This window comes from Cottoperca gobio, chromosome 20, assembly GCF_900634415.1.
Source record: "Cottoperca gobio chromosome 20, fCotGob3.1, whole genome shotgun sequence".
In the NCBI taxonomy this organism is placed as follows: Eukaryota; Metazoa; Chordata; class Actinopteri; order Perciformes; family Bovichtidae; genus Cottoperca; species Cottoperca gobio.
The window spans coordinates 3,450,044-3,464,252 of NC_041374.1; the positions used below are offsets into that span (position 1 = coordinate 3,450,044).

At 43.3% G+C, this 14,209-nt stretch overlaps 2 protein-coding genes across 2 annotated transcripts in view; one reads left to right on the forward strand and one right to left on the reverse strand.

Moving 5' to 3' along the window:
* Positions 1–5,704, forward strand: part of trpc1 (transient receptor potential cation channel, subfamily C, member 1) — a 13,492-nt gene extending 7,788 nt beyond the window's left edge. Inside the window, exons 9-13 of the mRNA XM_029457855.1 lie at positions 40–189; positions 3,968–4,152; positions 4,387–4,588; positions 4,815–5,009; positions 5,167–5,704. Coding sequence (XP_029313715.1) covers positions 40–189; positions 3,968–4,152; positions 4,387–4,588; positions 4,815–5,009; positions 5,167–5,394 — 960 coding nt within the window. The 3' untranslated portion in view covers positions 5,395–5,704. The remainder of the gene's footprint in view (positions 1–39; positions 190–3,967; positions 4,153–4,386; positions 4,589–4,814; positions 5,010–5,166) is intronic.
* A 239-nt stretch (positions 5,705–5,943) lies between these two features.
* pcolce2b (procollagen C-endopeptidase enhancer 2b) lies at positions 5,944–14,007 on the reverse strand. The gene is made up of 9 exons (XM_029457857.1): positions 13,744–14,007; positions 13,361–13,469; positions 12,739–12,994; positions 11,433–11,557; positions 10,668–10,804; positions 10,412–10,575; positions 9,400–9,483; positions 7,312–7,479; positions 5,944–6,978 (listed from the first exon to the last, which is right to left on the reverse strand). Exons 1-9 carry the CDS (start codon positions 13,866–13,868, stop codon positions 6,848–6,850), a joined length of 1,299 nt encoding a protein of 432 aa, XP_029313717.1. The 5' UTR covers positions 13,869–14,007; the 3' UTR covers positions 5,944–6,847.
* Positions 14,008–14,209: the final 202 nt, after the last annotated feature.

Consider the following 14,209-nt stretch of genomic DNA (forward strand, 5'->3'; position numbering starts at 1 on the left):
GTGTGTGTGTGTCTCTGAATGTGTTTGCTTTTCCTTCAGTTCAAGAATGTGGAGGACACAGAGAGGAAGAACTGGGATGCCTTCCATCCCATCTTGGTGGCTGAGGGCCTGTTTGCCTTTGCCAACATCCTAAGTTACCTGCGACTCTTCTTCATGTACACCACCAGCTCCATACTGGGGCCGCTACAGGTAGGAAAGCAGTGGTGACACACACAAAAAGCAGTAGTTGAGCGCAAAAGCTAGAATTCCTAGTGGAGACGGACGTGCTTTAAAAAAGATTTGAACGTGACCGCTGTGAAGATTTGAGATCATGTATCCAGCCATGGCTTTGTAAAACTCTTTGGATGTGGAAGCCCAAATTCTTATGTAACTAGAAGTTCACTTGGAGAGCAAAGACCTTCGTCAACGCCATTTCCATAAGTTGTGTGATCCGCCACACAAAAAGGGGCGTGTAGTTTTTCCGTCATCCTGCTGACAAACAGAGCAACCAACCAATGACAAAACCGGACACAACCTCCTTGGCGGAGGTGATGATTATAAAATTGCTTCCCTTCTCCATCTCCAACCCCACCACACACACGTACACCACCCACTCTGTTCCTCTCTCGGTGAAGTGTGAACACTCAAGGATAAGCCCACACTACATCAACAACATCACACCAGCTGTGCTCAGCAGTATCATCACCATCATCATGAGCATTAAGTATAAACCCAGTGAACCGAGACAGTAGATTAATATGTTCTGCTGTATGATGATGTGCTCATAATAAACTGAACACAACATCATAAAGCTTTGCATCTTTAGTTGCCATATGCATCACCATACCGCTATCATTGTTCCTGTCAGAGCCTGCAGTGTTCACAACATTGGCTTCTCAAACTTTAGTTTAGGCTGTGTTTAAAGCTGGAGGAGCTGACTCCATACACCCACAACACACTTATCATACTTTCTGGTACATACAGCAGGTTTTATGCTTTGCCATCTTAACTGCGTTTCTGGGTGAATGGGATTAAAAGTATAGTCATCGCATACTATAAAGTCATGTTTCGCAAACTTTTCTAAATCCTGGTCATCTTGATTGACTCGGTCTGAGCTGGCAGTGTCATTCAGGAATAAACAGACACTATCTCTTGTTTTCCTCTAAAGGTTATGGAAATGTTTAGCAACACAGTTGATCTGCTGTATGACTCTTACACAACACAAAACAAATCAAATTTATGAAGAGCACATTTAATCTGACAAAACTCTGCATTTCTGTGGTTTTGCTGTCCCTCAGACTGACTCGTTTGAACCCTCCTTTGTTAGCGTACAGTGTTCGTTTACAACCACACGCACTTATGCATCAATGTGTGTATGTGAACATGAGTGTCATATGTTTTTCATATTTGATCCCTTCTCATTTGGAACCCACCATTTAACTATTTCCGGCTTGTTAAATATTTTTCTTATAATTAACTACAAGACGTTCTCCGTGTGAGTCAAAAGACGTGCAACAGTTGCATAGGTTTCATTTCTTTATGCTGAGCAATTTCCAGTGGACAGTCTAGAAAACGATATTATATTCTGTTATGTCATTGTTTTTCTACCTTCCCAGACAATCCAAAAATCTGGTTTGAATATCTTCTACTCGAGTCTTTCAACAACCTCGGTCTCATAGGTGTCCCCTTTTTATCGCATCATGATTTTGCGTATCGTCAAGCCAGCTGGCAGAACGATTGTAAAGCCGGCCGACTACTGACTTTTCGCTGCCAGAATTTCATTTCCCCTCCGTGTGTGACTTTATTACATAAAGCAGTCTTCAGGTATGCAGGTCAGTCTATTTGTAGGGATGCCTTCCTGTCATTAAGTCAAGTGCTGTTTGTGGTTGACTTATAAAACACTGGGGGTACTTTTCAGCTGTAATCTCCTCCATCTTTCTGCTTCTTTCCTCTCTTTCACTTACTCACTTGCTCTGTGACATCACTGTCTGGCTTGGCAGGATGGAAAAATGATTAGCTTTGGAAATAGATGTGGCTGTGTGTTCACGGCCGCACTCGCATGGCAGACACACCTCCCTACTAATGCACATGCGCCCACATATTCCACACTCAGACAAGCTCCCGGTCGCACACAAACACTTGCAGACAGTTCGGCAGTGCTATGTGGGTGGCAGTCATGCACGTTTGTATGATCCCCGTCCTTCCTGAAGAGGCCCGCTCACATTTCCGCTGGCCAGTGCCCCCTACTGAGGTTGGAAAGAGTGACAGAAAGTGTGAGTGTGTGTCTGTGTTCATACTGTCAACAGTGTGCTTACAATGAGCTCACTCATGGCCCAGACTTAACCTCAGGAACAGTGTTAATCTCCCATAACTGATGGCACACCATGAGGCATGTATGAGTGAGAGAACAACTTGCCCCAGTGCTATACTGCACAAAAAGGATTCAGTGCAGTGCGTTCGTACAGCAAAAGTGTAAAATGCTTGTTTTCCCACAATGCATTGTACAGAGAGAGACTCACAGCTGGAACAGTTTTGTGACTATTCCGGGAATCTTTTGGTAAACACGAAACATAAAACTAACATCTTTGGAGAAACATTTTTCCTTCTGTTTGCTAAATCTAATTGGAAGTCAAATCCATTTATCTAACCCCTCAATCAAAACGATAACAAAAGACAGAGCGTTGAAGTAGCGTGGGATCATGGGAGTTTGTCTTTGCAGTCAGATTCCTTTAATGTTCATCGATCAAGTGGTTCTTCCTGGGAGCCGAATCATCGGTAGAGGTCTTCTTCCTTGCTGGAAATGTAATATTAGCAACTAGAACGTTTTTGTTTGCGTGTACTTAGATGCATTAGACCCCCAGTCAGGCTAAGAGCTCCTGACCTGCTGCATTCCTGCTCTGTGTGTACAGTAACTAAGTTAGACTACCTATCAGGCTGGACAAGCAGGGAACGCCCTCCGCTCCTAGGTCACACGTGTACAAAGTGTCGGAGGAATACACTGGGGAGTGGGGGGGGGGGATTTAGACATGACAAGAGAATGAATCACCCAAACAGACTTCTCCTTAAACAAGTTGCCTCGGTTTCAGTGCAAACACTCCCCTTGAGGTGCAGCGAGTCATCCCTCACATTGGACACTGTGTGTTAGTTTGTGTTTTGCGAGGGCCAGCGTGTGTTGACCTTGTTTGAGCGTCTTTAGGTCGTACAAAAACAGAAAAGCCACTCGGGTCTATGAATGGTCTGAGAAGACTGTCTCTGTCTGTAGCGCTCCTTTTGGCTTCTTGCGTGTTTGTCTGTCTTCCCTCAGGTAGGGTGAGAGCACTACAGCTGCCAGAATATGTTGCTTTTTCCACATCTTCTGCTAAACAAGAACATGGGGGGGGGGGGGAAGTAGCTACAAATGGTCAGTTTGCTTAAACATGTTATACGTAAGAGTACCAAGAACATTGGCTACCTTTCAAAGTTTTAACGACAGCACACATTTTGACTTTTCCTAGCAGGAAAAGCACAGGTGCAACATATAAGATCATTAATGGTGGATGCATTCTTTAGGCGCTCCCTGCTATTATATAGCACAGCCTACTGGGACACTTTATGGGAATATTTCCATCGTTAATGTTGTTAGTTTTAACTGTGCTTTTCCTGCTACAGCTTTAAATGTCTGCCTGGGAAAAAGTGAGCTTGATTCTGGAGTAATGCTAATTCCCAAATTGTGCAAAGTACAAACAAGCTTCTTGATCATCAAATATATTTACATCAACCCTGCTGACCACATCACAGAGAATGCATTACGCAAAAATAAGGCACTACCTTTACCGTATTTACTTCTCAGTCAAATTCTGTAAGGATCTGACAGACTTCCTGTCTGGTGTCAGATCTGACCTCAACTAGCAGCACTCTCGATGGTTAATGAAGGACGTCTGGCAAGAACTGACAGAAAGAAATACCAGATAAAGCGGCCCAGGATTAACAAATATTCATGTTTCCCCAGATCTCCATGGGTCAGATGCTGCAGGAGTTTGGAAAGTTTCTGGGCCTCTTCCTGTTGGTGTTATTCTCCTTCACCATTGGACTCACCCAGCTTTATGGAAAGGACCAGAAAGACCCAGACAAGAATCCACCAAAGAACTGCGAGGGCATATTCTGCCAGCAACAGAGCAATGATGCATTCCACACGTATGGGCCAACCTCCATCTGTCATGTATGTACCGCGATGACAACAATGATGAATGTGCAGAATGCTTTTTTGAGAGAAACTTTATTTGGGCTGTATGAACACAGCTGATAGTATTCAGATTCATCATTTAACTGTAAAATGTGATGATTTTTTGGGGTTATATTATGAAATGCATCTGATAGACATGTTTCCTGTAAGTCCACTGACAGCTGCTGGCTTCTTCTGTTTCACAGGTTTATGGGGACCTGCTATGCCCTTTTCTGGTACATCTTCTCCCTGGCACACGTTGCGCTCTTCGTCACCCGCATCAGCTACACGGAGGAGCTGCGCTCTTTTGTGGGTGCCATGATCATAGGCACCTACAACATTGTGGTGGTTATCGTGCTGACTAAGCTGATGGTGGCCATGCTCCATAAAAGCTTTAGACAAATTGCCGTAAGTGTGAACAACTTTTGGCTCATAGTGACGTCGTTTCTCGTTGCTGTCGAGGGCAATTTGAACTTGATTGTGATTATGTTAAGTAAAACCTCATTGTCCAGAAGAATCTGTCCCCTCAAGGACTTCCACAAAAACAAATTCCCAATTCCTTTCTGAAATGGAGATCAGTGTGTGAAAGTTTGATTCTCACATTCCTGTGTTCTCAATGTTCTTGCTTCTGCAGAATCACGAGGATAAGGAGTGGAAGTTTGCTCGTGCCAAACTGTGGCTAAGCTACTTTGATGACAAGTGTACCATGCCTCCTCCGTTCAATATCCTCCCCTCACCGAAGACTGTGTGCTACCTGGTGACCAGCATGAGCAAGTGGATCTGTTCGCACACGTCAAAGGGCAAGGTGAAGAGACAGAACAGCCTCAAGGTATGAAAAAGTGCTAAACTCGTAGGAGGAAGATGGCTGCCAGTGCATCTTTGTGATGAGATATTTTCAATCCCTTCCCGTAATCTTCATCAAATGTCCATCTGTGCTTTGTGCCACATCTTGTAATTGATCTGAATTCCTTCCTTCCGTCATCCAGGAGTGGAAGAACCTGAAGCAGAAGCGTGATGAGAACTATCAGAAGATCATGTGTTGTCTGGTTCACCGCTACTTGACCTCCACGCGGCAGAAGATGCAGAGCACAGACCAGGCCACGGTGGAAAATCTCAACGACCTGCGCCAAGACCTCTCCAAGTTTCGCAACGAGATGAGGGACCTGCTCGGCTTCCGGACCTCTAAATATGCCATGTTCTACCCACGGAGCTAAAGAAAGACTAGATATATCATCCCCTTTCCCTTCTCCCTTTGACAAAACCTCTGCTTCTCGTTAATCTGGGAGGCTGTGTGACCCGAGCATGTGCAAAAACTCTTTTGATGTCACAGACGCAACTTTTAAAACCTGGACCTTAACTAGAAAACATATATATGTATTCTCCACTAAAGCCTCCAGACTCAGGCCCCCTATGTATTATTCAGCTAACCCTTTTTGTAAATAAAGAAAGCCATTGTTTTCAACAGAAAGACGCTTTGATGGCATAAAGTGCTGATTTTGCTGAATACAAATGCTGCTTTTCAGATTTGAAGTTGTTGATTTTTTTTTTCCTCTTTGAAAACTGATCTTTGGCGACTCAGCTGAGCGAGCCAGAAAACTGTCATGTGTTCAGCCGACTGCCCAGCGGTCCAGTCACATTACACACACCTGATCCGCTCTCATGCTTAGCGGAGCATAGCTGCCTTCACTGCTCTCAACAGACACCTTCACATATGCTTTGTTTTGCAGCTGAACGTTCTTGTACAAAGACAGACAAACAAAGGGAACATGTGAAAGGGAGATTTATTTGGGAAGATGAAAACAATAAAATATAAATAATATACATATGAAAATATCTTTTCATTTCATTCCACTGCCTTTTTAAAAACAAGTAAAGGATGTATGCTGACAGCGGTGCTTTGCATCTGTAAACAAACTAAAGAAAAAGAGCTTTAGCTAGGAAGGTCCTCATTTGTTTCACATAAAAATCTTTCAAAAGAAATCATCTATATATTAAATATTGCACTTTTTATTATCACCACTTAAAAACTTTCAACTCCTGCCCAATAAAATTGAACACAAAAGATTTACTGCAGGATGTTAACGCCGTCATTAAAACTACAACAATCCGCTGTGACAAACCCCCTATGGATATTAACTAGGGCTGTGAAATGACTATATTTGTTTAATGCATACTAAATAATCCACTGTTAATTCACATAGGACGTGAGACCAGAAACGGAACATTTTAAACAATCTGATTAATGTTTGTTTGATGAATCGTTGCTATACTCTCTATGCTGGGCTCCTGTGACCGGCTACAGTTGTGACCCCTGTTCGGGGTATGACAGGAATGTAACTAGGCAGAGTGACAATGGGCCGTGGAAAGGGATGGAAACTTTAACTCATTTCGTTGCTGATTAATCTGGAGGTTGCAAAGCAGACCTACGCACTCTTTTAATACAAGACAGAGTACAAGTACTTAATGAATACAAAAATCTAACTTGCCCCTAATTGAATGAAACACATAGATTTGATGCGCTGGCATCTCTGCATCCAGATTCAGTTTCGTTGTTGTTGGCTTGTGTTTACGTTGTTGACGTTGAGATCATTTTTGGCTTCATTATTTCCATCCCCAGTTGAGCCTCAGGCAAACCTGCTCAGCGGAGATCGTCAGCGCTGCTGGAAATCAGCACCGCTTGTTTTTCAGAACGCTGAGTGCTTTCTGGTTCTTCGTCTTAAACGCCATAACAAAGTGCTGAGGAGCGATTTTCCCTCTGCCGTCCTCGTCCACCTGGCCCATGAAGACGTAGTTCAAGCCTGGAGAGGTCACACACAAACAAACCTGAATGCAGTGGCGGAACGGCAGAGACATTCAGGGATTTCCAAATATCAGAATCTCCGCTCGGCAGGTCTGTATACCATATGTTTATATTCATACATATAAACATATCTAATGCTCTGACAAGTGGACAGTGAGTTCTGCCGCTCACCTCACATTTTGGGGCGAGCTCTATCAACTGAGCGGGACAGCACAGCAAAGGAGGCAAACTCAGAGCCGTAGGTTATTCAAAACAGTCGACCTCATGCTGATTATCATCATTTAGATATGGATCTTTTGTCTTTTACTTCACCTGCACTCTGAGAACTCACCTCTCCTGATGAATGGACACTTCTTGCACAGGATGATGATCTTGGTGCTCATGGTCTTCCCTGCCTGCTGGATGGCCAGACTGCCTTCTTTATACACGTTGATGATAGAGACGGTGGCGTACATACTTCCTCCTTTCATCACCGCGGTGATGACGGTCCCGGTTATCACTGTCATAGACACAAACACACACACACACACGCATGTCATGACAAATAAACTCAAACATATAATTACTGAAAATCCATTACAATAGGGTTACATAGAGAGAATATATGTGCTTCTTAGCAAGGGCTTTGTCTGGGTTACAGTTGGAGTAATTGCAGATCTCACAAGTAAACGCTCTCAGTGGGATTCATTCTCTGGGAACTATGAATGTATGAACACATTTGTTTTATCAATCCATCTGGAAGATGTTGAGATATTTCACATAATTGCACCCGAGACACCCAACGTTCATGACAATCCTTCGAATAGTTAAATAGTCGAGATGTTTCACTGAAGCCAGAAATGTCAATCTGCTGATGACTAAAGGAAAGGTAGCGGAATCACCGCAGTCAGCGAGCGTGTCACGGCAATCCATCTAATAGTTGTTGAGATATTTCAGTCTGGATCAAAGTGGTGGACAGACACGACAAGGGAAGTGTTTCCTATAGTGATGTCATTTAGTGTAATGTGAAGAATTTACAACAAATGTTTCAACATCAGAGAAACGTGAGCCGGGAACTTACAGTGTGGAAGGAGTCGGCTTACTTTTGTTTTTAATTATCAAGAGTTATTACTTCTTCTTTTCACTTCTTGTTAAGTGCTGGCTGTCTGTGAGGATGTCCCGGAGAAGTAACAGCACAGCCTCTCAGCATCTCCTTTAAGGTTTTCAACATTCCTCTTTTTTGACCTTTTAATGGCTCCTTCTTAAAAACTCAGAAAACACATCAAGGCTATAATTTACTGTAATTTTAGGACTTTCAAAGATAAGCGTTTCCAGTATACGGCTCTGTCTGTGACAGACATGTGAGATAATGACTGTCCAGCAGATTGAGTCAGTGGAGCTGAGGTCACTCGATATTATACGAAGAGAGAAAACAGAAAGCACCAGAGCGTTCCTCTACAACATGTCGTTTGTGTACTGAACACTGGTAAAACAAACCAATTAAACAGAAGATAACATCTTTTAAACTCCATGATCTTATAGGTGCATTTGACTCTCCCGGTTCTTTTTTTTCTATTTGGTTGTGCTAACAAATGTGACAAATGTGCAGGATGAAGTTTCCTGTTTAGTCTGACCAGGTCTCCAAAAATACTGTTTGGATCTGACATTTAGCAGTGACAGTGGAGCCAGTGGAGCGAGAAGGAATCGCATCTCATTCAGCATGAACAGGTTTCTTTACACTGATGGTACCAATATGTCTGGACTTCACTTACTGTTTCATTTCCTGACAGGGATGAGGATACCCAGAGGGATGTTTCAGTAATGTCTCTGCATCTGATGCTACTGTTACATAAACCAGTAATCTGCTTCTGACAATTCAAAGTAAAGATTCATCACATCATTAGGCGTTGATGAAACAAACAATTTTCAGTCTTCTGTCTCGCATTGTGTGCTGACTCCGCCACCACATCACACAGGTGACTTTTCCCCACATGTATCCACCACGCTGCTTGCCCTTTATTCACTTCCTGATGCAAGAGAACTCTTTAAAATGCCAATCCAACACATGTGGTCACCTTCTCCGAGAGGAAAACATCAGAGAGCGGGAGAGTCGCAAACACGAAGGCCGGGTCTGAATCAACGCGCTCATTTATCAACAGTTTACCTACAGTCAGAGGCTGAGTGTGTGTACGTGTTTACACTGGAGGGAACTGTGTCCTACTGTATACACTCCTTCACTTCATGACAGGCTATCAAGGGAAGTCTTTGAGATGCGCAGTGAGCAATCAGAGGAGCAAAGATAGTGACATGATCAGGACTGTAAACTGCTTGTTAGGGGAGATTTGAAGAATCTGTGTAGGTTCGTACATTTTACGACATGAATGTATGTAACAGTGTATTCAATTATAACGTGAGCGAAACTGGAATATATAGTTCTTACCAAAATTGCTGGAGCAGTAATTGCTCTCAAGTGTTCCTCGTCTTTTGCATTTCTGCTGGCACAGGGCTGCAGAGTACTTCAGAGCTGTGGAGACACACACACACACACACACACACACACACACACACACACACACACACACACACACACACACACACACACACACACACACACACACACACACGAGTTATGGTAAGTCATGGTTGCATCTGTTTCTACTGTAGTTTATTCACACTCGAGTCTCTAAGTGACTGGCTGTCAGCCTCAGAGACAATGAGCAGTGCGTAAAATAGCGAGATAATGTGACAAGCGAACATCTGTCTTTAGAGTTAGGGATGGTAAAGAGTCCATAGTGGAGAGACCCAAGAACATTTAAGGTGACTGTCTAAATATTATTCTTACTGGGGAGGGAAAAGTCAGGAATGATAAGCCAACCAGAAAATGCTTTTACAGTATGACCTCATGGCATGGAGGCGCTAAAATAACCTGGCTGGACGAAGGGAAAAAACAACAGTGTATGGGAATGTGAGTTTGAGTATGAAAACGAGCTGTGATCGTGGGTGCAGACATATGACAACACTGTATATGAACTTGTGTTATGTACACAAGAGAAAATGTGAGCAAAAGAGTGTTTTAGCATATGTTGTGTTTGAACATGTGCTGCATCTTTCATAAAACCTGCAGTCTCCAGTACTGTACGTTCTGTTCTGAGGAGAATGATGAACAACTGCATGAGTATTTGTGATTATGTTAGTTATTTATCCACGTGTAAAGCAGCTCAGATTCAGAATTCAAAATCACTCTAGCAGTACACTTCACTTCACTTCACTTCGTTCTTTTCTTGCCCAGATCTGATATCAGAAGCAGATTGCCGTTTCCCCTCGTGAAAGATAAACCCCACATGTGAGCACGAGAATCCAGTAGTACAGTCAAGCCTGTGTGTCTCATAGCTACTTCTACAGATGTTAGAAGACCTCTAGAGGTTTTTTATTGGATAAAAGTCGCTACCTACGTATGGGCCTGGTGGTGACTGGCTGTGTTGTAGTGGTGGGTGGCATCGTGGTGATGGGGAATTTCTTTGGTCTGAACTTGTAGTGTCCAATAAAGCCGTCTGCGGTTAGACTGAGATCTGACAGGAACTGGATGAGGAGCTGGTTCCCGTCTGAGAACACTGGCCTGCAAAGAAACGCAGACGAGCAGACTGAGTGTAAACTGAGAGGAATTCATAGGATGAATGTTGAAGTGAAAATAAAATCAGAATCACCTACGCTGGGGGGCTGTCTCCGCAGTATTTGCCAATTCTCTTGGCATCGTTGATTTCTGCCCCATTGAAAATGGAGACGTGGTCATAGCGGCAGTAGTTATCTCTTTCCACATCAAACTTCTCAAACTTGACTTCAATAATCTGCAGCAGGAGACAAACCACACACAACTCAAATCTTCTTTCATCAAGCATAAGCTTTTAATAGGGCTATCAGGGTAGGCCGTTTGATTTTAAGGGTACCCTGTCATTTGTGGGATGATGTAGTCTTGCTCCACATCCATTACACATTGAGCCGTCTTAAAAGACTACTCCCCCGACTTAACAACGTTGGACTCATGAGGGACAGTTTGAAAGTAAAAGGATCGAAATCAAAGCAGGAGAAATAGACGTATCATCGATTTTATTCCATGCATTCTTCTTCCTTTTCGAATCCTGGCGCCTGCATTACCCACAATGCAAGGGTTGTTATGTTAGAGCAACTTTTTTCACATACGCAGTAGTATTCCCTAAGACCTGTAAACAGACTGTGGTAACTTGTTATACATGTTTTATGTTTTGTTTCACAATGGGACTGCTTTTTCCCTCAACCACTGACATGTAGATCCACAACATTATTACACCTGTTCAGTGTTAGCGTGGAGCATCTACTGTGGGTCACTGATGATGCATGCTTTTGGTGTCTATGTTTGAATCTATTAACATACATTATGTTACATATAACATATCCTTTTAAATAAATAAAAAATGAGTTCATTTTGAGCCCTCTGACCTGGTTCTTTGGTGCCACTATGTGCCAGGAGCAGGTGACACCAGCCGGGTAGTCCTTCTCAGGCCAGTTGGGTGTTTTGAAAGTCCCAGAGGGCTTTTCCAGTCTGCCTCCACAGTACTGGTCCCCTGTGGAGAAATGATTTGAATTAATATTGGATAGCCATCGGGACAAATATGCTAAATAAAATGCCTGCTCCTTGAAGGAAATGATCCAGATCTTATTCTTCATTCTTTTAAAAGCAGGAAGGGCTTTTGCATTATAAGATTCTGCAATGCACCACTCGTCCACGGTAATAGGTGCTCTCGTGGCTTTCTTTGTCATTATCTGCACTCTAAAAAGCAAGTCACTTATTAGTCCTGCGCAGTGAACATCAGTTTAATAGCAACACTAGTTCTTCAGACTGTTAAAGAACTGAATCTCTTGAAGCCATGTTTTTCTTTGTAACATACACTTAGATTGATGTGTCCTTGCCAGCATGTCTAAAGAAGAAGTACAATTTAGTACAGTGACAAAAATAGACTAAACAAATGCTGTGCTGTTCAGTTTTGACAACGCTGAGAGACGGTATGACAAAAGTCTATCTGCTACCATCCATTGTGTTAGAGCCAGGTGGGCTGGTTAATAGACAATGTCCATTACAGCTGTCAGCTCCTTGGGTACAGAGAACCAGCCATTAAAATTCCACAAAAACAGAAGACGTGACCTTGCAACCCTGCAGAGAGGAAGAGGCTCATTCAACTCAAAGTGATACTTTCGGTCCTGTGCCTTCGACTAAAAGTGCTCCAAGAAATGTCAGGTGAGAAATTCCACATCATACTGCGAGAAGTGTTAAGATATTCCTCCCTCTTTGTTCCTGGATCCATGAAGCCATAGCCAATTGTCAAGTGAAACCCCCAAAGGTCAGTTGTTTACCGAGCAGAAGACAAACTAAACCTCTTTTAGTTTCATTGTGTGTCTGCATGCCTTGAAAGTGTTATTGTACTTAAGGAGATTTCTCTCTGTCCCTCTGGGTATTGTAGTGCCATGCAATGACCTCACTATAGTGACTGGTGTCATACAGCCTTGTTAATTTGCTTTTTAAAGACTGACCCTGTGCCAACACAGACACACTCCCAGGCCAGTATTAGATTCCTTTATGGGGTGAAGTCATGGCTGAGACATAGTCCCACGTGCCTCTGTATTACACGCTTGGTTGGCGGCAAGATATTCTCTACACAGCAGCAACCTTGGCACCGAAGTGTCGGACAGCAATATCAAGAGCCAGACGAAACTATTCTCAAAGCTTCTTCGTCCCACGTTTGCCTACCTCTCTCATGCGGGTGGGCAGCAGAGAAAACAGCCAGGAAGCCACTCCCAGCTGTGTTGGCGTCAGATACCATCTGCAGGAGCATCTTGTTGCCCGTGGAAACCAGGGCTCCTGGTTTGAATGTCCCACAGAAGCGTCCGAGTCTCTGCCCACCGACATAGCTGCTGTAAACATCCACATAGTCATAGCGGCACAGGTTGTCGCTCTCCAGGTCAATGAAGCGGAATGACAGCACCACCACCTTTCCCTCAGGGACCTGGGTTGGAATTTATGGGGTTTCACATAATTATCATTGTTACTGAGAGCAATAACATGTCACAATAGGTACACACATCCCACGGATGTTGACTTACTTCAATGATGCCCAGTGAAATGTGTGATTACAGACACTAACAACATATGTTTAACAGTAAGCCTGACTTATGTAAATAAGTCAAAACGCAACTTGGTCCACACTTTCAGTTTGACTGTTTACATGTACAGTAATCTATGCAGCAAAAACGGTGTGATGATGTGATAGTAAGTGTTTTTAAATGAACAATTTAGCTATCAATGTGATCATCATCATTAATCTAGGGCTATGTTAGGAAAGCAAAACATGTGAATATGAAATTGGACTCACTGTGATTCTCCATACACATTTGGTATTTGGAGGGTAAACTCCTGGGTACCCCTGGCTTCCGATTACTCCAGATTCCCCTGTAATGTTTCCGCCGCATGTGAAGATTGGTCTAGAGGGAGGGAAGAATGTTTTATATTTTCAAATTAGGATGATGTGTTAAAGCAATAAACACGTATACACGTTAACGACAGCCTGCGGTTGATTTAACAGATTCAATGCGCCATAACTCCTGACTGGAGGCACTCCGGACTGCAGAATATTCCTCTAAATAAACTACAGTCCACTGACGCTGCTTCTCCTCACGATACATGAGATCCTTGACACCTTGCTCACTCATAAAGCTGTCAAAGAAAGAAAGAAAAATGATGTAAATAAAGGTGTACCTCCGCTCAGACTGCGCACAGACCTCTGTCAAGAACAGTAGACTCCATGCGCAAAAAATACTGCATGTTCTCCACATAGTTGGGTTAACGGAGCGGGCTCTGCGCCTGTTTTCGCCCCGTGGCATGAATGGTATTGTGTTCAGCAGCTCAAACGGTGGAGTAAAGTACCCAGGAGTTCCTGCAGGGAGTTCCAGTAACTGCAAGCCGGAGCAGATGAATATAGCGTTTGTTCTGCGTAAAAGGAGGGACGGAGCACAGGCTGCAGCTTTTTCCAAAAAGAAAAAAGAAAAAGAAAAATACATTAAAGACGCGCTGGGGAGGGTGCGAGGTCTCGCATTAGTTTCATGCTGCACCTGGCCTGAAAAACCTCCAAGGAGGTGGCATGAATAAACTTGACTGCATAAGTCATACATGAATGGTTTGGCATTCCAACCAATATGGACCATATAAATACATATGGCTTGAT

Coding starts and splice junctions, on each gene's coding strand:
- pcolce2b (XM_029457857.1), bottom strand. CDS start 13,868: ATGCCACGGGGCGAAAACAGGCGCAGAGCCCGCTCCGTTAACCCAACT. Junction 9,484..10,411: donor AGTCACCACCAGGCCCATAC/GTAGGTAGCGAC, acceptor GTGTCTCCACAG/CTCTGAAGTACTCTGCAGCC. Junction 6,979..7,311: donor GTGTCCATTCATCAGGAGAG/GTGAGTTCTCAG, acceptor TGACCTCTCCAG/GCTTGAACTACGTCTTCATG.